Below are 22,828 nucleotides of genomic sequence, written 5' to 3' on the forward strand. Positions count from 1 at the left end.
AAATGAGTCTCTACTACTTTTGAGGGTGGACAGGGGTACATAATAAATAAAGTCAAACGTTTCCTATAGAAAATTTATCCTGGTGCTGTTTTGGGCTATTTAAGAGGGGAAATGTATGCATCGACTATTTCTGTCAGCTCCTGAATTAGATCCATCAGATGGTTTGTTTTTTGGGTTTGCATTTTTATAGTTCAAATGAAGGAACAATCCATACCGTTCATAGTGCTATCAGCTTAGGTGACTTACAAAGGATTAATCCTGAGTATTGCTGCTGATTTTGAGGTATGGATCCAGAATATTGTTACAAAGAAGAATGTCTCATCATCGCTTAGATCAGTGATGGCTAACCTTTTAGTGACCGAGCGCCAAACTGCAACCCAAAACCCACTTATTTATCACAAAGTAACAACACTGCAATAAAACCTGAATACTGAGGTTTTAGTTTAGAAAAAACAACTCACAGCCAGTCCAAGCAAATCCTTGGCAGTGCACTGACCGGCCATATGAAAGCATGGATGAGTTGCGGCTACTGAGTTGCGGCTCGTTATGTCATTGTCTGGTGCTGCTACGCCTTTCCGAGCATGCGCATGGCCCCTATGTGTGCTGTTATCCAATGCTCGGCTGCTGTGGCGACTTGGCTTGCGTGCCAACAGAGAGGGCTCAGCATGCCTACTGCAGCACTCATGCCATAGGTTTGTCACCACTGGCTTAGATTGATTTTGCTTTCTATGTACATTTACAAGACATTTACTTGATAATCTTTTCTAAGCAATACATCCTATTTGCACCCTGTGGAACATGAAATTTCCTTGAAGATTAAAGTCTGATTTTCTTTCCTGTCTAGTTAAATTGCTGCTTCAGGCGGAAGAGAGAGGTGTGGTGTCAATCAAAGGAGTATGTGCAAACCGTTTCCTTGCTATGAATGGAGATGGCCGATTGTTAGCAATGGTAAGCAGATGCAAATGTGTGTTTATTTTTCTTCTCATTATATTAAAAGCTTCAAGGTGGAACTAGATGGTACAGAAATTTTATGAAGCTTTCTAAAGGTTTATAACATTAAGAACACAATCTCACCTGTAGGATAGTCATGAATTTTGCCTTTCAGTCTTAATTATATGATTTTCAGTGTAAGATTTAAATCCAAAGGAAATTATGTTTAAAAAGGATTAGTTAGTTGCCACACTAAATTGACCTTAAACACAAATCTATATATCTCTACTCAGAAGTCTCACTGAATTTAAAGAAACTGACTCTTAAGTGGGTATATGATTACAGCTTTACTATTTTGGATTTGAGGCATTCACCTGTCTCTGTTTAGGTTGAGCACTTAATGTGTCTTTAACCTTATAATTACCATTCCTATTAAATAATGCAGAAAAATAGGTGTTAAGCAGTGACCCAAAAATGAAAAATTAGCTTACGGAAAACTGTTGTTAAACCCCAGTATGAGGGGTTTTTTTGTTTGAAAGAGGGCAGCTTTAAAGATAAGTAGTTATCTGGATTTGAAAGAAAATGCATAATGTTGCTAAATTATTACTGTAATCATCAGCTTCATTTTAATACATCTGATTATATTGGGAAGTTCTATTTCATGACAGCATCTGACTGAATAATTGACTCTTCTTTTCATTTTCAGAAATACATAACAGATGAATGTTTCTTCTTTGAACGCTTGGAATCTAATAACTACAATACATATCAGTCTCGTAAATATCATGGTTGGTACGTTGCACTGAAACGAACTGGTCAGGTCAAGCCCGGGTCAAAAACTGGACGAGGACAGAAGGCTATCCTTTTCCTTCCAATGTCTGCCAAGAGTTGATTTCAGTGGCAGAGTATATAAAATATGCTGCAACAATGCTAAATCTTCCCCTTCCCGTGAGACAAAAAATGTGACCAATTGTGTGCCAGGATCAATGGCATTTGCAGATTGATCTCAGATTATTAATATGTACAATTGTATATGTTTTAGTCTTCCATTTTTTAAAATTTCCTGGAACCATTGTGCTTTTTTGCATATATATAAATATGTGTGTCCATGCATGGTGTATATGTGAACGTTGCAGGATGGAATATCAGTCTACGTTTATTTCCAGTCAAATATTATCTTCATTTTTACTTGATTATTTAGGTAAATGGTTACATAATTGGATTTGGACAACCAAGTGAACAGGAAAATTAAAGTGTGCACAGTTACTACAATATTTAGCATTTTAAGTGAAATGAATATATATTATTGAGATAGAAGATAAAATGAATACTAGAAGATAGAAGATAAAAAGAATAATCTGAAACATCATGCACATTTACTTCAGGCAGTCTTAAATTACTAAGAAATACCTAAATACATTATAAATGTGTCATATTTCTATAATTCTCTGGCAGTTCTCTGTGATACAGCTTATAGAAAAGGCCTGTGTACACAGCTGGAAATTCTCTCATGGTAATATCAATTTTATCAAACCCTTCTCGGTACCCATACAGAAGTAGCCTAGCTATATTGCTGGTGATTGGAGTAGTTTCTTTTGTCTTGGCAAGCTCCACTAAGTCCATCCATTCACACTTCAGGCACTCCTGCTGGCAGAAATTGATGTCAAAAGAGGAAGGCTCCAAGCGGCAAATAATATACATATCAGACTTCCCAAAGGCTCCGGAATGTCTGTGTTGCTGCCTTATGCTTAGAAGGGACTTGAATTCTGATTTTATGCCTGTCTCTTCAAAAATTTCTCGAACTGCTGTGTTCCCTAAAAGGAGGAAAGTCAGAAATTAAATTTTGAGAGCTTTCATTCTAATTCTCTTAGTGCCATTCCGTCCTCTACTCTTGAATCTTTTTTTCAGTTCTGGCAAATGTTCATTCAGCTTCTCATCTATAAAATTGGATAAAACAATCCACAGACAGTTGGATACTTTCCGTGTTGATAGTCTAAAATCACTACTGTTGGTAGTTCAGTTAAAAATAGTTGATATTTGAAATTACATTGTTTCTACCAAATCACTTTTTTTCCGTTCTATGTTTTATTTTATGCAGAATTTGTCTAAGTAAAAGTACAATCTCAAGAGCCAGAAAATTCCATCTAATCATATCCCACCTTTTTGAAGAAAATCTCCAAATAGAATTTTATGCCTGGGAATTACATGCTTTCATTAATTCTAACACTGTTTTACCTCACATTTCATGTGGTAAAAAAATACATATTTTTGGAAATCACAGCTTGGGAGAAGTCTTATCATGAGGAGACTTCAGAGGCCAGGATACAGGCAATCCTGATACCTCTCCAATGTCCTTCCAATCTGAAATTCTTTTACCACATGAACTAAAAGGCTCATTCTGTGAAAAGCAAGGATGAGGAATTGAAGACTAGGTTTGTGAACATTGACAGTGCAGTCTTTAGAATCGTGCCATACATTACATTATTTTTTTCCACCTTAAATCAGCTTTAGCCAGAATACCAATCTATTCCCATCTATGCAAATGTTGAAGACGTGGCAGAAGAGCATACTATATGTATATTTTTGAATTTTAGTGTAATCTTTACGCTCTTGTTCTTGGTTTTATCTAGGGAGCCATAGAATCAAAAACTGTAGTTTCTCTGATTCATTTACCAAAGTAATACAAATCAAGCAATACTTGAATCTGAGCCAGTTGGAAATCATGAAAATCCAGTGTATTTCAACTGAAAGTTATAAAAATTTACAAAAATGATGAGGCAGATTTCTGAAAACAATGAGATTTAAAAAGAAGCCTTTCTATGTGGAAAACAAGCCTGTTTATTTGGATTAATTCTCTTAATAATAACTTAAACATGATTTGCATTTAGAACATGAATGAACAATAGGTAATACAAACTGGTCAGCACATTGAGATAGGTATTTTTTAAAAATATACACTTAAGTCTTTGGCCCTTAGATTTGCCACCTAAAATAGTCAAGTGAACCAAAGTTTCACATCAGATGTTGACACTTTAGTATAGACGTTTTAATTCTGTATGGCAGGGGAGCTGAATCGCTTTCAGCCCAAGGGCTGAATTCCATTTTGGAGATGCCCTTGGAAACAGCATTGGTGGTAGGTATGGCCAAAGGAAAGGAAGGGGCAGTGTCAGAATGCCAGCTTGTCTTAGCTTATCGTCAGTAACTCAGATTCAGAAGCATTTCAACCTTTTAAGCTACCAGATGATTGGCGCTTGAGGAAAGCTGGCATGGGGAACTCCACTGGGCCACTCAAGCACCTTGGACTTGACCATGGCCCTATGATTCAATATCCCTGCTATATAGAATATACCAAGAACTATAATATGTTTTATATGGAACAACTTTATAGGTGGAAAATGAGGCAAGTGACTAGATAGACATAAGGCTACTGAAATTAGTGCCTGTCAGAAAGACCCCAAATGGTATGTTCTGGGAGCTGAGGAGCTGACTGCATCAAGAGCCACACTGGTCTCACAGATAGTCCACTTCAGGCTCATCAGTATGCCAGAAGGGTATTGGTGCAGATGATGTCTTTCTTACCCCAGGGATAACTAGAAGTTCACCGTATCCATAAGAGTTTCAAAGAAACTGTATGACCACTTTGAGGAGTGTGCATTATCCATTCGATGAGAATTGTTTAGGAATCCCAGTACACATTTGATTCCTTCAGTGTGCAAGTGATTTGCACCTCATTCTCCCCATATGTGCTTTCACTCTTGTGGTGGGAGCCAACTTTAGTGTGACTGATCCAACGAGCAAATACTTACCAATATCTTCACCGGGTTCGGCCAATCCACCTGGAAATTTCCATGCATTTGTTGTCTTAAAGGGGAATAAAAATGACTTGATGGTTAATCTCTTCCTTTTCTCTTTTAAAAGGAACTAGAAATATAATCCTTGCATCGTTTGTTTAGTTCTTACTTATAAACTTCTGTTTTTGCAAATGTGATCACCAAAGGCAATATGATGTCTAAATAATATATTGCAAGAAAACATCTACTGATTTGTCTAATCACCGTTGGACAGTTTATACTTGCAATGTTGCTGCTCATTAACTCATTAAAATAGTAAAGGGACATTAAAGAAGCTGCTACAGGTAGTTATATTCTATGGCTACTATCCAATACAGAAATAGATGCTTATATCTATGGGCTCAAGTGGACCTAACTCTGTTGGAATGAAGCCTGTGTAATCTAATATTTAATCATGTATATTCTACTTAAGTGTTTGCTTTTTACAAGAAACATCAGTACATTTTCTAAACAGAGATCATGATTGTAGTACTGTTCTATACTGCACTGGCTATAAAGTTTTCTTTTGTGTGTCATTTTTTGGTCTGGTAGCTGAAAAATAAAATTGAGAATCTTGTGTTACCCAATGAGTTATTTGTTTGGTCATTCATATTTAAAAAATGATAGAATTTCTCCACATAGTATGAATGCTCCTGGTCATTGCAAACCATTTTTCAAAGAAAGGTGGGTACACTGAATATATTATTTTTATTTATACTTCTCAGGCCATTTATCTGGGGAAGTGCATATTCCTACCCAAAGTTTGACTGGCAGAGGAATTAAGTTGGTCTGTTTCCTTGATGTTTTCTTTCTCTTTTGTCTGCTCCATTTCTACTATCTCAAGTTTCCTTTTGCAGCACAGTTGCCTGACAATGCCCCCAACATGAACAGCTCCACAATTTAGGGTTTGCATGTAATGACAACCCATGGTTTAAACAACCAAGAATTTACAAACCAACAGCAAACCATACTTTCTTTTTCTGGGTTGTTTGTGGTTGACAAACCACAATATTTGATCAACAACAGAATTCAACAAACAATGTTACGGATTAGCACTATGTGCAAACCAGGTCACTAGACAGTATTTTACTTGATTTTAGATATTATATAAGCAGTTTCTGAATTAGATACAGTACAGGACACCATTTCACAATTACATACTGACTTTGAATTTTCAGTACATTTGGCAACATCTCTGGAATCTAAAATGCCATGAAGATCTAAACACTCACACATGAACATGAGAGAGAGGGAGGATGTTTCTGTATCTAAAAGTAGCTGTTGGCAAATTTCAAGTGAAATTTTAAAGAGGCAGGAAGCCAAAACCTTAACAAGTAAAATATGGTTCCATGAACTAATTCATTTCCCTCATTTAGAAATGCTTTTTAAAGCACACATTTTTTCATCTATTAAAATAATATTATCCATCACTCATCAGATATGAAAAATAACATTGGTTTTCCAAATCTGGATATATGCATTTTCCTGTGCTGGTTTATACCAATTTATAGCTTACAATTTGTATGAAGGGCCCATACATTACACTGACAAATAGTAAACATGGGCCTAGGGCTCCTATTAGACAAAAATAGAAACAGTTTTACTTTACTAAAAATAAATCAAATAATTTTGATAATAATAAATCAGTTTAAATCATGATAGAAATCACTAGTTTGTAAGGCTAGATTTTTAAATTATAGTTTTCTACATAATTTGCACACATGGCTGCCTTACCTGTAGGTATAGGAACTTCATTAAAATATTTCCAAGCTTGGTCTCTTTTACACCCTGCTGGCATTATAAGCTTTCTCTCCAGGGAAAGAATAATATGATAAACAGGCTATGCACAAAAAGATCTAAAGACTTGAGAGGTATTCTGCTCAAAAGGTTTGCTTGCATTTTTACTGTTTGCCCCTCTCTCCTCACACTTAACTTCTTGGGCAGATCTAGTCCACTCTCAACAATCTTCTTTTCACTGAATTTTTTGAAACTTATCACTTAAGAGGTAAAGAGTTGATTGTGTGAACATAGATTTGCAAAGGAACAATGGGATTCAGGCCTTTTCCCCCAACTCCGTATGCTTATAGAGTTTTTGCTGTGAAGAAGAGGCATGTGATCTCTGCAGACATAAATTCATTTTGAGAACTGTAAAACCAAGCATCTGTGGTAATACCTTCTAGTGAAAAAATTGCCCAACAATCATTAAGAAACTTGTGGAATGGATTAATGGAATCCATTTACCAAAAAATTTAAACATTGCATAATATACAGCCTCATGCTACATAATTAAAAACTAATTCTTATTTCATGATAGAGTATAACATATCTTAAATAGAAAACTAGATGTTTTCTCAAAAACAATTTTTTTAAAAATCCAATTTAAATTTGAAAATGTGATTTAAAAAATCTGATGATTCTCTTTTAATGATTGATTTTTATCCACCCTGCTAAAAATATATGCTATATAACATGTCGGGCATTTACATTTCTGGACTTTTGAGTTTGAACTGACAGTGAATGACCAAGAATGATGAACAGCTTGAGGAAAATGTTGGCCCAATTAATGGCTGCTGTAAAACAAGACAGACTCCCATATTGTATGTAATTAGCAGCAGAACTCTAAACAAAATTACCAGTGCCATAGTGTTGCACAGATCTGTCATGCAACCACAGTTGAATTACTGTATACAGCAGAAATACGAACTTCTTTTGTTTCAAGGGCTGAAACAATTTCTGAGAAGTTACTGCAGGACTCATCACAGATGGGCAAGGCGGAAGGCAAATGTGGAAGGGTAAAAAACTCCTATTTGCCCAGCATATCTTAAAGCTCATGCTGCCAATAAACTTCAGGAGAGACATTTCAAACTTTCACAATGGGGGAAAAACAAGAGCTAGGGAACTACCAGCAGGTCAGCGGAGGGAGGGAAGTGAATGGCATTGGATCCAGGAAGGCTGGATCTGACATCCAGGTCTGAAGGTCTACGCTTCAGGTGTTCGGATCTGCTTAGTGCACATCAAAAAGGGTATTGTAATGTTGGGTAAAAGCAGAAAAGGGAAAATGTGAAATTAAGGGGCTGGCACAACGTCTCTGCAAGGAACAGATACAACATCTGGGATCATTTAGCTTTAAAAAGGGCAAGGAAGGGGAAATAAGATGGGGTTACACATGGGTTATGCATGGTGCAGAGAAAGTGGATATGGAGATAACATGTCTTCTCTCATCATATTAGAACCCAGGATCGTCTAATGAGATTGATGAGGACAGATCAAAGGAAGGACTTCTTCACACAGTCCACAGCTGAACTATGGAATTCACTACCGCAAGATGGTGGCTAACTTGATTGGCTTTAAAAGGGAATTAGATTAAACAAAGAAGACAAAGCTATCAATGGCTACTAAGGATGTCTATATGCTGCCTCCAGTATTCGAGGCTGTATGCCTCCAAATAGCAATTGCTGGGGAACGAGTGAGGATGAGAGGTGCTATTGTACTCATGTTCTGCTTGAGTTTCCGGTAGACAGCTGGTTGGCCACCATGTGAACAGAATGTGGGATTAAATAGGCCTTGGGTCTGAGCCAACACAGTTCATATAATCATCTTGGCTATCAGTACTAATAGTTCATCTGGCATGTTGTAGCTGGTTGTGAGTTGAAAATGAGTCCTAGGTCTACGAACCCTGCTGCAAGCTCACCCCAGCAATTATTTAACCAAAATATGAGGATGCAACTAACAAGACCTATACTAAATTATGGAAAACAGTAGAAGTAATTGCTCATTTGTACACATATTCACAGAGATTTAGCAATTCTATATTTTTGAGACATAATAAAGGATTACAGGCAGAATCTTAAGGATTTTTAGAAAGAAGAAAGTACTGCAACTCCCAGCATTCCCTAGACAACCATGCTGTAAGACTTTTATCTGCCTTAACAGGCCTAACATTGTTCCCTAAGAGGCCTAATACAACATTTTCAGAGAATTTTATATGAGCATTAACCCTTTTGAAGCTGCTTTAAATAACCCTTTCATCAAACATATTTGCATAGGGTTTAAGGCATATGAAAGTAGTATGGAGATAAGCCCTACTGTGCCAAGTTATCGATTCATACCTAACTTAGATTTGTAGTAAGTGGAAGCATTTTTCTTGTGGTCTTCTTCTAGTTCCACATTACAGAAACCACCATGACCACAACTGACACTTGTAATTTGGCAGTTGTTTCAGTCATGAGGCCAAGGAGTGAAATTTATGTGAGCAGTTAAATCTTCTACCAAACAACCTGTAGAGTAGTAATCTCTTCCAGTTATGGGATCAGGCACATAATTTATTGTTGCATCAGTGCTATAAATATTTCAGGAGCTTATACACAATGTACTTCTGTTCAAAAATGAATCCGCAGAAAACCGAATGGTCATGATGCAGCATGGAATTAAGTATGTTCAAATCCACTGATGCATAAACCCAAACAGGTGACCGCACTTAGCACTACTAATCCTGGCCTGGGCTGTTGCCAGGTTTGATGGGGCTGTGAGCACCTTCCTAGGGAGCAGATGGAAACAAAAGACAATTCAACCACATGGTACTCTCTTCTGTCAAAGGAAGCACTGAGTAAGGCAGCTATACTGCTGCTGCTGCTGCTGCTGCTAACGCTATCCTCTTCACTGCCAAAGCCTCTGGGCCCCATCTGTAATGTGTATATTGGAGGGTAAGGCAACAGCAGCAGCTTACCTAACTCTTTTTAAAAGCGCTTCCACTGCAGTCTGGCAACCGACTGCCTTTGAAGATTGGCTCCCACACTTCCTTGCTATTGTCCAAATAGCTGAAATAGGAGATACAGTTTGTAGCTAAGAACAGAACATCCAGAAGACCCAGGCAGGGAATACAGGCACACATCATGTTGTGCAGTGTTGGACTGTGTCACTTATAGAGCTCGTGGCTTGTTGGACCACAGCTCTTACTGGCTGGGGCTTATGGGAGTCTGAGTCAATAACATCTGTAGGGCTCAGATTCTCCACTTCACTGGGTTGCTCTGTTTTTGATTAATTTCTCTTTGTGGTGTATGTGAGCATTATTCCTACCGCAAGACTTTAACCTTATTTGCTGTGCAGCCCATGAGTTCTCTTCTCCTCTCTACTGTGGCACAGGGCTAGCTGCTGTGACTGGAATGGCAGTCCTCCTTTCCCTTTATAGTCCTGTTTTATTGGCAAAAAGGCGGCTCAGCACTGCCAACCACTGCTTGGTGCCCTCTAGGCATGAGCACTGTGGGACTATCAACACAGAGTGACCTCATGATGGGTGGGTAGTGGTGGAGTAACCAGTGGTGCGCAGGGTGTATTTATCCAGTGTCACTAGGGAGACTTTTATCTATTGACAGTTGGACACAGGATACAACAACTACTTTACATCAGCATCAGCATCATCACGTTGCATTTATTCCTTGCCTCTTTCCCCCCTGTGAGGGACCCAAGGGAGCTTACACAGCTCCATTTTATTATTCCTATAACACACAGAGGTAGATTAGGCTTGGACTAAGTGACGGGCTCAAAGCCCATCAGTGAGCTTCATGGCTCAGCGGGGGCTAGAACCTGGTTTTCCCAGGTCCATTGCAACACACTGACCACCACTCTTCCCCAGTACATTGGGACTCTGTTCATCCTATTCACGTTCATAGGGCTAGGCCAAGGTCGGCAAATGTATGCCCAAGGAACTGATTTGTACACTGTAGCTTTAAGCCTTTTAAGCCATGTACGATTCACCATGGGTTACTGCTTATACTGTGGAGTGTACAAGTTGAGTGCCTGCCAGTTTTGGCTGCCTGGCTGTCTCTGCTAAAACTTTTAATGAATTCTCTTCAAGCAAATTACAGCAGACGCCCAGTAGCTTATTTTTAAAACCTCAAGTGTGGCCTGCTTTTTCCAAAATTCTGAAAGAAATGCGGCTGCTCTATGCAGCTCAACACTTTAAGGACTTTTTTATTTTTTAAAGTTTCCATCTCAAGAGCAGCCTGTAGCAGCTTAGTTGCTGAAATGTTGAAAAGCACATGCAAGAGTTGATTGAACACAGTAAAATACTAAAAATGCATTCAAAGAGTCTTACTGCGAAGTAAGAATGTATAATATCGCACCTCTAATTTACTTGTTGTCTGTTCACAAATGCTTGGATTTCAACCATCCAGAGGGAGCATGTAATGGCTCCACATACACTCAGAACAAAATTACACAAGACTCACTTAAGCTCAGTCAAAACGCTGCTATGGAGACTCCAGGGACCAGAAGGAACAGCAGCATTTAATCTCTTACAGCACAGTCCGGAGGTCTCCCAATGTCACCTGGGAGATCACAGGATTCTTTTGGAGCCCCTGCTCCACCTTTTTGCAGCCAGCCATTACTGGCTGCTCCACCTCCCCTGCTTGCAACTGGGCCTTGAAAGAGGGAAAAGGGAGTGCGCTGGGGAGGGGAAGAGGTTGGTGTCATGTAGCTGCACTACTTCATTTGGTAACCCAACCTTTCCGACTCCCTTCCCAGCCCCAAATCTACATGCCCAACAAAGCTAGACAAAATGCAGGGCATGAAGGTGGCAGCAGCAGCAGCTTTGCACTGGATGCTTGCATGGCTCCAATGCAGAGGTTTATAAACATCTGCTGAAAGGTTAATAGGACTGCACCCTTACTGACCTTTTGTATAATATTGAGAGACACCCAGAACCAAATTTTCCTTTCTAAAAGTAGTGAGCTGGCAAGGAAATATTACTTCAGATTATTGGTATCCCAACTAACCATGGACTCAAAAAGACAAAACAATGATTACATGGATGACCTACACCCAAAAGTATTATTGTTGTAATATAACTACACACATTAAATAAACTTTTAATGTGTGTAGTTATATTACAACAATAATATTACACATTAAATAAATACACACATTATGATAAGTTTATAAAAGGGAAGACTAACTGGTTTGCTAATAAAATATACTATGTTCATGTCAAAAGGCTGGTTGCACAGATATACCAACAACCCCCCCCCCCCCGCCCACTCACCAGAAACTATTGAGCGATAGCTAGCAAAATACATTGCACATCATGCCCTTGAGGCAGGCAGGTGTTTTGCGATAGTGTACATGAGATTATCTGATGCCTTGTGCTAACAGTTCTCCATTTCAATATTCTTTGCCATCTAAGAATCTTTAATAAAGGCAGGCTCTTGTGCTCACAGATGGGTACTTTGGGATCCAATCCACATTGTTGTTTCAAAATAAAAAGGTAAACTTACTTTATTCCTGTCTTGTACAACCAATACTTTCCCTGTTTGGATATCTAATACAGCACCTGTTGGGGGAAAATAATATTTTCTGAATTGTTTCTTGTAATGAAGAACTTATGATCCAAGGCTAATGTCATTGAGGGGGAAGCAGAAAAACAAGGATGACTTTTAAAAAGAAGAAATACCATTGGTAATGCCAATTATACATTCAGTCTCAAATAAAAGGAACTGGATCAGAACTTTATTTCTTAAGTTCAAGAACTATGAACCACAACCTTGAAAAACTATAAATGTGCACCCCCCCCATGAATTTTCTGTTACGTATCCATGTCATTCTCCATCCATCACATTCATATCCATCCCGCCTAGGCAGGCTTCAGTCTTCAGGAGACTATGCAATGTGAGCAGGCCACTTGTGACATAGAAGGCCCTGCAGTCTTCAAGATACTAGTAGCTATGGCTATAGTGCCTTCAAAGGCGATCGCACTTGAGTGACGGCCAAACATTTTGGCGTTAACAAAGGAGATGATTCAGCAAATTTTGATTGTGTATGCAAGGCACAGATTTAACATTATCAAACCAATGAAACTGCATACATGTAGAAATCCTCAAGGTAGGCAAGATGTCAAATTAATTAAACATGCAACAAACCATTGCTGAAGTGATTCCAAGCAATTTCCAGGTCTAAGGAAAGGATGTTGTCTTATTTACAAAGATTTCATAATTTTGGGACATTGCAGTTCTTTTGTATTTCTATTGCTTATTATTTTGTTCAGACTAAGCCATAGGAAAAGGTTGGCAAAAGTCCTCTTTCTAAGCAGAAATCTTTTTCGTTCAGAGTTTCAACAAAACCCAAAGGTTAGCTGCAGGAACTGGTCACCTGCACCATCTCTCCGTATGTGCTCGTCTATCACTGTAACTATGCTACCAATGGATTTGGTCAGAACCTCTACCGCTTAGTGCAGCCTGCCCTGCAAGCAGTGAAATCAGGGCTCCTTTTTGCCTCTTTATCCCCTCTCAATTAATCCAGGTTCTTTGAAGAATCTAGATGGATACAAAGTGATGAGTAGTGCTACAAGGAGCATACAAGGGCAGAGCAAAATGGGAGTCCATACATTTGGAATTCTAGGCAATGGGCTGCTCTCGTGCCCTTTCATTCTTGTGCACATGCACCAGGTCTAGCTTTATCGCACTGCCCCTTGTTAGGTTTGTTAGGTAGAGCAAACTGGCTTAAACCCTTCTCTGTTTTCCCAGTCTCTCAAGCTTATCCAAATTTGCTTGCTTGCTTCTCTGTGTCACAGAATCCAATTGACTTAATCTCCACCTCTTTAACCTCTCACAAACCTTGATCAGAGGATCAAGAAATGCTAATGCATTTCTGTAACCTAGTTTAAGCTTTCAAATCCTTGAATCCTCTGAGAGACTTAAGCTAATTTTTCTAGAATCCAGTTTTCTCTGTAATCTCTCTCTGGAAATTCTAACTGTCTTGTATGCCTTCCTTGTCCCTGTTTATAAATAGTATTCTACTAAGTTAATTCCCACAATCATGAGTGAACATTTTAAATTCTTGCTTGTGCTTTATAAATTCCCGGTGGTTTGAAGAAATTGTGTGCACATGCGCGTGTGTGACTGGGTTCTGCCCAGTGACACTGCCAGTTTAACTTATACAAGTGTATATCCTGAGAAAATGTGCACATTTGTATATGACAGGAAAGAAACACATTCAGTAACAGAGGTTACAGCTGTGAAGGCTAGAACTGTGAAGGTTGGGCTATCAGGCACATGTATTTTCACCTGTAGGGCAGCTTAAAGAAAGATTCTGGAGACTGAAAACACCTCCCCCTCTTAATAATGTAGTAACACTTCAGTGTGTGGGAGGAATGTTTTATAAATGAAACAGCAACTGTGAAATAACATCCTGAAAGGGCATTCTTTAGGAAATTACTCATATGCCTCCCAGTCTATGTCATACAATGTGCATGACTTCAGCCTTCCAGTTCATGCGTTAATTAGTGTGGAATTCTGCTTAGGACAGGAAGCAGAAGTTCACTGTCATTATGCTAAGTACTCAGATATTTTAAGCTTTACAAAAAAGCGTCATAAGGGCATCAGCACAGCCATGCTGGGTCAGACCAGGGTCCATCTCATCCAGCATTCTGTCCCCACAGTGCCAACCCACTGTCTAGGGAAACCCGTGAGCAGAAAGGGAGTGCAGCAGCCCCTGCCAGCAACCAGTGTACACACAGATTGCCTCTGCTGCTGGGGACAGCGTATCGCCATCAGCACAGCTCACTCCTCCAAAAATCTCACCAGGCCCTTTTTGAAGCTGTCCGAATTGGTGGCTATTGCTGCATCTTGCAGAATTGAATTCCATAGTTTAACTGTGTTCTCTGTGAAGCTGAACTTCCTTCCATCTGTCCTGCATCTCTTACAAATTAGCTTCATGGGATGACCCTGCGTTCTAGTATTACGGCAGACAGAGAAAAATGTCTCCCTATTTATTTTTTTCATAGCATGCATAATCCTGTAGTCTCCTGTCATGCCTACTCTTACTTGCCTTTTTTCTAAGCTAAACAATACCAACTGTTGCAAGCTTTCCTCATAAAGGAGTTGCTCCAGCCCTTAATAATTTTGGACAACCTTTCCCATCACTACAACATCCTTTTTAGGGTATCAGAACTGTACACAGTACAATAATTTGTACTCAGTTTTAGTTCAGATTACTATGACATTGACAATATTCATAGGCAAAAAAGGGTTAAATGCTACAGAAAAAGGCCCTTTGATTCTGGGGTTGTTTTTCAGCAGGGACTGTGTGCAGAAGAAGAATTTATAAATAAATGCAATGTAATAATATTAATTTACATTGCCACTTAAACAAGGTTTCTTCAAAATCCCTCATTCATGTTGCCAATGACTGGGTTCACACAACAGATTATGCAAGGGGAGGCTTGTCATGTTAACCACTTTGTTAACCATTCTGGCTGGGTTCAGACAACACAAGCTACCCCTGACCTATAGGTCACCATGGCTTACTCTGTTGTGTGAACCCATTGTCTAGTTTCAGGCAACCTGAAGGGGTGAGTACACAAGGGGTGAGTACAGGTTGAATGGGGAGTGCTGTTGAACCATGGGTTGTTGTTGAAATATGGATTATTGTGTTGTCTGAATCCAGCTAAAATAATAAAACATGGTAAACATCTCACAGTTCACAACCCAGCCACAAACCATGGTTTCTCTTCACAGATTATTTGTGTCTAACAAGTCATGGTTTGTTAGCACAGGAGGGTTCAAGAGAACATGATTACTGATGTTACAACAACAGCAACCACCCACACTCAACCCTTGAATGAGTTCTATTGTTTGCTTTTGGAAGCATAAAAGCAGGGCCAGTAAAACATCAGAAAAAATATTTTTTGTAATCCTTCTTCTCACTACCTACAATGACCTCATTACAATGGCTATTTTCCTGATGCAAGAAAGTAAGCAGTGAGTATGTCTTCAGCTGTGACAAACTTTGAAATTCCAAGAATCTGCACTGCTTCAACAGAAGGAAAACAATTCATGCTATACTGTGGTTTGGAATGTGAGAAGGCTTCCTCTATGATTGCCTTTGAGTGTGCTTTCCTAGCATGGAGGCTGCTAAGAATGCCTGGTTAGAAGAGAATGGCCATAGAAGCAATAGAATGAGCAGAGGCTCTTGCACATTGCTTAAGCTAGCAGTGCAAGACTTCTTTGAGTCAGAGGATGGACTCTGGAGAAATTTTCAGAGAAGTTTTGCAGAATGCTTTCCTGGAGTCAAAGACAAAAAGGATGGGGAGATAAAACCAAAAGGACTGCCATAGTTTGGCTTAAGCTATTACACTCAGTAACGAAGCCTTTTATATCGAATGGAAAACACAATCAAAAGCCACGGAGCCACCAAACAATTGCAGCTGAGAAAAAGAGGGTGGGGCCAATGGAATGGGGCATGACCCTCATGGGACCCCCAGAGGGTTGTACTAAGCTTCCCGGTCTGAGGTTCTGTGTGCATATTTAGGGTGCAGGAATCCACATATCTCTAGAACAAAAATGCCCAAGCAAACCTACAATGATTTCCAGATGTATTGGTAAGTCAACCCAACTGAGTAAAGTTTGGATTGGTAAGCCAATTCAATTTTGTAAGGCATTACTTCTGAGCAAATGTGTGCAGTATTGGGCTGGAGGGTTTGTGGAAGGCAAATAAAAACAGAGGATACCATAGTTTCCTTCCTTTTTTTCCAACAAGTTTTATAGTCTAGACCAAACAAATGAAGGGGAAAGGGAGAACAGTTGTCCCTAAGGTAGTGCTGACAGGATTCACCAAGAGTACCTGTGAAGTTCTCCTTTTCATGCCACCTTCATATATATATATATATATATATATATATGAAGGTGGCATGAAATATATATATTATTTATATATATATATATATATATATATATATATATATATATATATAAAAACTTAGGGCTCCAGGTTCTGCTTCGTATTGCTGAATCTGCCATTTACCAGTAACAGAAAGAAAAAAATTCTTCTAGGTCCTAAACAATCTTCCTCCATCCATACAGAACTCTCATGTGTTCCTTCTTTCTCTCCACTCCTAGCCTCTAGCTCTGATATTTCTCTTCCTCCAACATCTGTCCTTGCTGCTGTCTCAACCCTCTCTCTGTCATTCTTCATTTGTTCCCTTGCCCATCCCTAGCCTTGGTCTTTCTTCCACACTCACTCCTTTGTCTTGCTCTCTCTCTCGACTCCCAGACTAGGTATTTCTCCCATGCTTCTTTCTCTTGCTGCTTCTACCCACTTTTAGCCTCATTACCTTCCTTCAACTACTTTTTATTTCCCCTTTCCTCTCAGCATCTAGGTTTGCTATTTTTCTCCTCACCCTGACCTCTTAACCCTTTTAGTTAGGCCTCCATAGTACCTATCATGTGAATAGCCTTATGATGGTGGTGGTACCCAAAGCAGTTTATTGAATTCTGAAATGTGTCCATAAGTCCAAAAAGGTTGGGGACCCATGATATGAAATATATTCCTGGATGCTCACAATAAAGGATAAATCTCCCTGAAAAATATCCCTAAACTTTATGGATCTAATACCCTCATAAATTGGACTTGAAAGGAGATCAAATATCAGTTTGTGATGGAGATTCCAATAGCTCAGTATCTCAGTGGTGCACTGGAGTGATATCTGGACAACCCTAATTTTAGATTCCACTCAATAGCTACTATGGTGATGCATGGTACCATATTTAATATTTTACCTGCAGCCAGGGCTCATTTCTCAGAAGTAAATCCTAAAAGTTCCTTGAGATATAGGGCCAAGATTGCATACAGTCACAGGTCTACTGTCACATTTTAATTCAAGATAATAAGAAAAAAATGGAAGGAGGGGGACAAAGTCAAACTGAACCTTGAGCCAAAGAGAGGCTTTAAAATAATTTTATATGAGCTTTACAAACTTCACAAACCATATACATTTGTGGTAGCAAAGGTCTCCAAAGCAATATTCTAAATGAAAATTGCTACATTTTAATCAGTACATCACTCCTGCAGGCTATTCCCATTTTTGGGCAGCAATAAAAATCTAATTTATGGATATACTATCAATAAAGTTTGCTTTTCCCCCAACCTTGCCTTACCGAATATGACTCCAGAGTTTCATGGCTGAGAGGAAAGTAATTGATACTTTCACATTTAAATTTTATTTCAGGACTTTTTAGGTAAACCAGCAAGTGAAAATGTAACATTGAAGGCACCGTCAAACCGTCAAGAGTATGCATGCCTGTCTCAATCTCTTACTGTCCAACACCTGCAAGATCATTGAACTACTATATGTGCTACATGATTTGGAATTCTGTTTTTAGAGGTTTTGAAATCTAAGCACAGTCCTAAATCAGCTACATTAAAACCCTATTTACTGCATATTCAATGCATGATTTCACTAACAACCCATGTATTTATTTTTATACACAAAGATTCAAGTTTATTGTTATAGCAATTTGCTTTTATAGGACAATAAAAGTTTAAAAAAGAACATTGTGATTAAAACCATGACTGTTTGACTGATGCAAAATAGTATAAACCTACAAATAAGTATACAAAACTGCTTCACATATTGCACTTTATATGTAGTCTTTCTCCCTACATAGTCAGGGTTTTCCTTTTTCCTCCCAAAGAGGCCAGATTGTATTTTAGATATTATCTTTGGAAGACTAATATAAAGGGGAGGCATCATGTTGCAAAACTTGGGTGGTCCAATAAAGGGCCTGTATCTTTTCTCTCTTAATTTAAGCAGTGGACAAGCATCCAAACATTCCAGGCTGGTGTGTCTTAAATCAGGTTTGGGGAACCTTCTGCCCTCCAGCTGTGGTTGGACTGCAACTTGCAATTTCCCTCCCCTGTGTTAGTTAGGGCTGAAGGGAATTTGCAGTCAAACAATTATTTCGAGGCCACATGTTCTCCCTCGCTATTTTTAATAGTAATTGTGTCAACTGAAAATTGTCTGAAGTTTCTAATACACAAGAGCACAGCTCTGCCCAGTATAGAATTTGCCTGTACTTCCCTTCAGGGTTCACAGTATTTAATCTCCTATTTACATCTCTCTCACTCAGTTCAGTGGAACTTAAAAATGCTTCACTTTAGCTGGACCATGCCCATGGTAACCATCAACAACGCTGCCTTTTGGCTGGTTCATGTTTGAATGAATTTCCTCATACTTTTGTGGAACATGCTCAAACATGTCCCAACCACCTCCACCCCGTGGACACTCATTTTTGCTGCCCTCTAGTGACTTAGCTAGCCATAATCTAAAGTAGCACTTTTACACTTCAGAAGATTCTAGCATTTGCAGCTATAATTTGAGTTGGGCTTTAAATTCTGGTCCAAAGGCAACCAGTGCAGACATAGCATTACACCTGGTTCATGTGATCTGCACAAGCAGTAAAATAAATTTGCCAATAAAGATGGTAGATGGCAGGAAAAGAGACTGCATTAGCACAAAGCATGCTTTTGATTTTAGACATAATGAATTTGGAGATTGAGCATGTAATGTCTCTACAGTGCTACAGTAATTTAACCTAGGATTCTAATCTCAGAGTCAGCATCACTTGGGCAAATCCATTTGATGAGAAGTAATAGCAATAGCTGGTGACTACTGTGGTAGGAACTCACTGAAAAAGGGGGCACTGCCAAGACCTTACAAACCTGGAGCAGACACTGCTAATGTTGCACCAGGATTTTATTTTTAAACAGAGGCTGGTCTATTGTTTTTGTAGCACTCACCTGCAACTCCTAACTGATGAGTGGCATAACTAGGTAGCCTGCTGCGTCCTCCTGCTAGCCACAGAGTCAGTGTAGCAGTGTCCGATTCAGCATGGTGGAAAGCAAAGCCTTGCTCTGCAGCAGCAGCTATAAATCTGCTTTGTAGAACAGGAACATGCAGCCAGACTGCAATGTGCCCTTCTGATTTCCACTGCTTGATAGCATCTAGAAGGGGGAAACACAGCAAAGTATGCCAATGTCTATGTTGAAATTTCAGATCTGTGACTGATAATCTATCTTCCCCTTCTACAGTTTTGGTTCAGTCAGTGCAGATTAGATAAATTTATTCATTTATTAACAGTTCATACTATTAATGTCTATTTGTTGATGTAATAAAAAATTGAAGCAAACCTATCTAGCAGTTTGCATACAAAACCATGTAAATGCATAATGCTGCTGTAAATGGGAATGATTGTGCACACACAAAAAACTGCTTTCTTACACTCCTGTATTCTACTTTAAAATGTTTTGTAAACTTACTGTACTGATGTATGTACCAAATGGTTTGATCCTTTTCCATACTTTGGAACCTCCAACTTGGAATAGTTTTATCAGGTAAAATTCAGGTGCAAAAGCAATACAGAGGGTAAAAATTGATATATTGCTTTCGGAAGTGGAAGGGCAAAGCAATGCTAAATCTCTGCAGAGCTGCAATGGGGGTCACACTGTGGCTGTGGAACACTCTGTCAGCAGCCGTGAATGGGGGCCCTATTGTTCCTGTGGAAATCTTCATGGGGTAAGTCTAACAATAGTAGTGATGGATAAGAGGAAAAGGGGAACACACTTCTGAGAACAGGCAGAGCTTATGTTTCTCCCTTTCTTTGTCCCAGCACTCTTTGGGAAGCAGTATGTCCTTGACCTGGTGAATCTGAATTCAGTGTCTGCAAATCATTCCTCTCCCATTCTTGAGACTCAATTTGGTTTCACCCCTCCTGCCCCCCGTTTTAAAATAACATCTTGTCCTTTGAAAGCGCTCTTGCAAATTTGTCTATTCTTCCAGGATGAGTTTTTGGTTCCTCTAATAAAGGTAGGTCTAATACGGATTTTGGGCTGATTTCCACTAGTCTTCCATAATGACAACAATAGCAGGGGTAATAATAATATCTGTATTACAAGTATACCCATATTGTTCTGCAAAACACTGAAAGTTACACTAGTGCACCATTTTTTAAACTAACCAGTATCAAGGTGAACAGTTGCTTCTATTTTGTGTTTACTAGACATGTGGTTAATCAAACATCTGAGAGGGATGTTTTAACTGGTGTCCTGCACTGAGCATGGGGTTGGACCTGATGACCTTCTAGCCCCTTCCAACACTACTATTCTATGATTCTAATTAACTGTGTTTAACTGATTAACTCTGCACATTGCAGATGCTCAAAGGGTAACTGCATACTCCTGAAGGCTAAATGCTGGCCTTATATTCAGTGGGAAGGCCCTCCCCATGGGCTGGATGCAAACCTTGCCCCTCTTATAGCAGCAAGGCAGTACTTGACCCTGACAGCTACTTCTTAAAGGAGGCACCCCTGGAAGCCACCCTCTTTTGATCCCAAAGTCCCCCGCTCAAAATGCGTATGTTCGGCCGCGGTTGCTCAGCAGACGAGTTTCGGGAGATGCATTCTGCACGTGCTCAGAGGCGCTGCCCCGTCATTCCGCCAGACAGTCCCGAAGGCTAACCGCGAGCAGCCGACACTGAAAACCCATGCGAGGAGCTCTGCCCCGGCTCGACAGGCGGCAGGGCCCCTCACTGGCGAGGCTGCTTTCCTCCATCTCCCCAGAGAGGCCTCCAGCGACATGCACTTGCCCTGTAGCCAGCGCCCCAAGGTGGCCGCGTCCAGGCTCTCGGGGGAGCGCAGCTGAGCCAAGTGCAAGCTGAGCCCGCCGAACTTATCCCGCCGCGGCTGCAGCCCTGCCTCGCGCAGAGGGGCGGCGGCGTCCGCGTGGAGGAGACGGCCGTGGCCAGGGCCGCCCGCGCGACCCCGGGCCTGCGCCTGCAGGGCCCGCCAGCGCCACGGGCACAGCCGTCGGCCCCGCGCGGCCCATCCAGCCGCAGCCATGGCAGCAGCGCCGGGGACTTGTGCGGTGCAGTCTCCGCAGCCTGAACTTCCGGCAGAGATTGGACAGTCCAGCCGTCCCGGACCGCAGCAGGCCTCGCCACTTTAGTATCTCTATGGCGGAAGTTTCTCGTGCAGTGATAGAGCCATATTTGTGCAGCGATAAAACAGGTGTTTTACTACTCTACAGTGCATAGATCTACGGTCAAGATACACGTCGAGCTCCTGTATTTCCAGACTATTTTTAGCTCCCGTTTTTTTGCACTGTGTTTATTGACATTTGGGCTTTTAATGCTAGGTTGGACGTTTAAGGTCCCTTGTTAAGTTTACAACTGTTATGTTTTTAATTCATGTTTGAAATAAATAGGGGTTTATAGGTATATGATAAACACAACAGGAAAGAATATAACATGTTCTTAAACATTGCTATGTCATATTATTAAATATTTGTAATATTTATCTATTTTCCACTGTTGCATCCATTGCTTTAGTTCTTATTCTATTGTCGTTTGAAGTTTTTATCATCGCAAACTGCTCCAATGACATAACATCTTAAGAGCACAATCTTATGCTAGTTTACACAGAAAATAAGGTCTACATCTCCCAGTATGCCCCAGCCAGCATAGTCGGCATTGTTTCTTCGTCTACACTGTGTTTATTTAGTTTATTTATATCCTGCTGTTTTTCATGTAGGACACTATCAAGAAGGTACTGGCTTATAGAATCCTCTACATTTTATTGTCACCCTGTGTGGTAGGTCAGATTGAGAGTCAGATGCTGGCCCAAATTTTCTAGTGAGCTTCAGAGGGGAGTGGCGATTATAACCAGGATCCCCTAAAGTCCAGTGCATCACTTTGATCACTATGCCACAGTAGCTTTAGAAGTGTATCAAATTATATATTTAGAATGCAATAATATGCTTGTTTAGACACAAAAAGACCTACACAAGTTCTAGAATGTTTATTTCTGTCTAAACATGTATAGGATTGCACATTTAATTGAACAAACATAAACAGTGACAGCAGTTAAACATAATAAAAATTAAGCAAAGCATGAAAACCAACTCTAGAACAAAGAGCACGCTAATATTGTAATCCTGTATTCACTTACCAAAGAGTAATACCACGGTAGTTCTATGTATTAATCTGAAATCCCATGTATGTTTATGTTGTAAGAAACCTCACTGAACTTAACAGTTTATGAGTAGATATGCATAGGATTATATAATAGCACAATTGATCATTATAACATTTCTTCAAGTTGTCACTGACTTATGGCAGCCCAACAAAGGAGCCCTCTCCAAAGTCTCCTGCTGTTGACAGTCCTACTCAGTCCTGTATACTTCCGGCTGTGCCTCCCTGTATGGAATTGATCCATCTCATAGTTGGTCTTGCTCATCTGCACTTG

General features: G+C 39.8%; 1 protein-coding gene across 1 annotated transcript; it reads right to left on the reverse strand.

Moving 5' to 3' along the window:
• Window positions 1-479: 479 nt before the first annotated feature.
• NUDT6 (nudix hydrolase 6) lies at window positions 480-21,103 on the reverse strand. The gene is made up of 5 exons (XM_044428430.1): window positions 19,848-21,103; window positions 19,329-19,532; window positions 12,032-12,087; window positions 4,737-4,791; window positions 480-2,744 (listed from the first exon to the last, which is right to left on the reverse strand). Exons 1-5 carry the CDS (start codon window positions 19,885-19,887, stop codon window positions 2,350-2,352), a joined length of 750 nt encoding a protein of 249 aa, XP_044284365.1. The 5' UTR covers window positions 19,888-21,103; the 3' UTR covers window positions 480-2,349.
• Window positions 21,104-22,828: the final 1,725 nt, after the last annotated feature.

This window comes from Varanus komodoensis, unplaced genomic scaffold, assembly GCF_004798865.1.
Source record: "Varanus komodoensis strain SLA01 unplaced genomic scaffold, ASM479886v1 scaffold2, whole genome shotgun sequence".
Taxonomy (NCBI): Eukaryota; Metazoa; Chordata; class Lepidosauria; order Squamata; family Varanidae; genus Varanus; species Varanus komodoensis.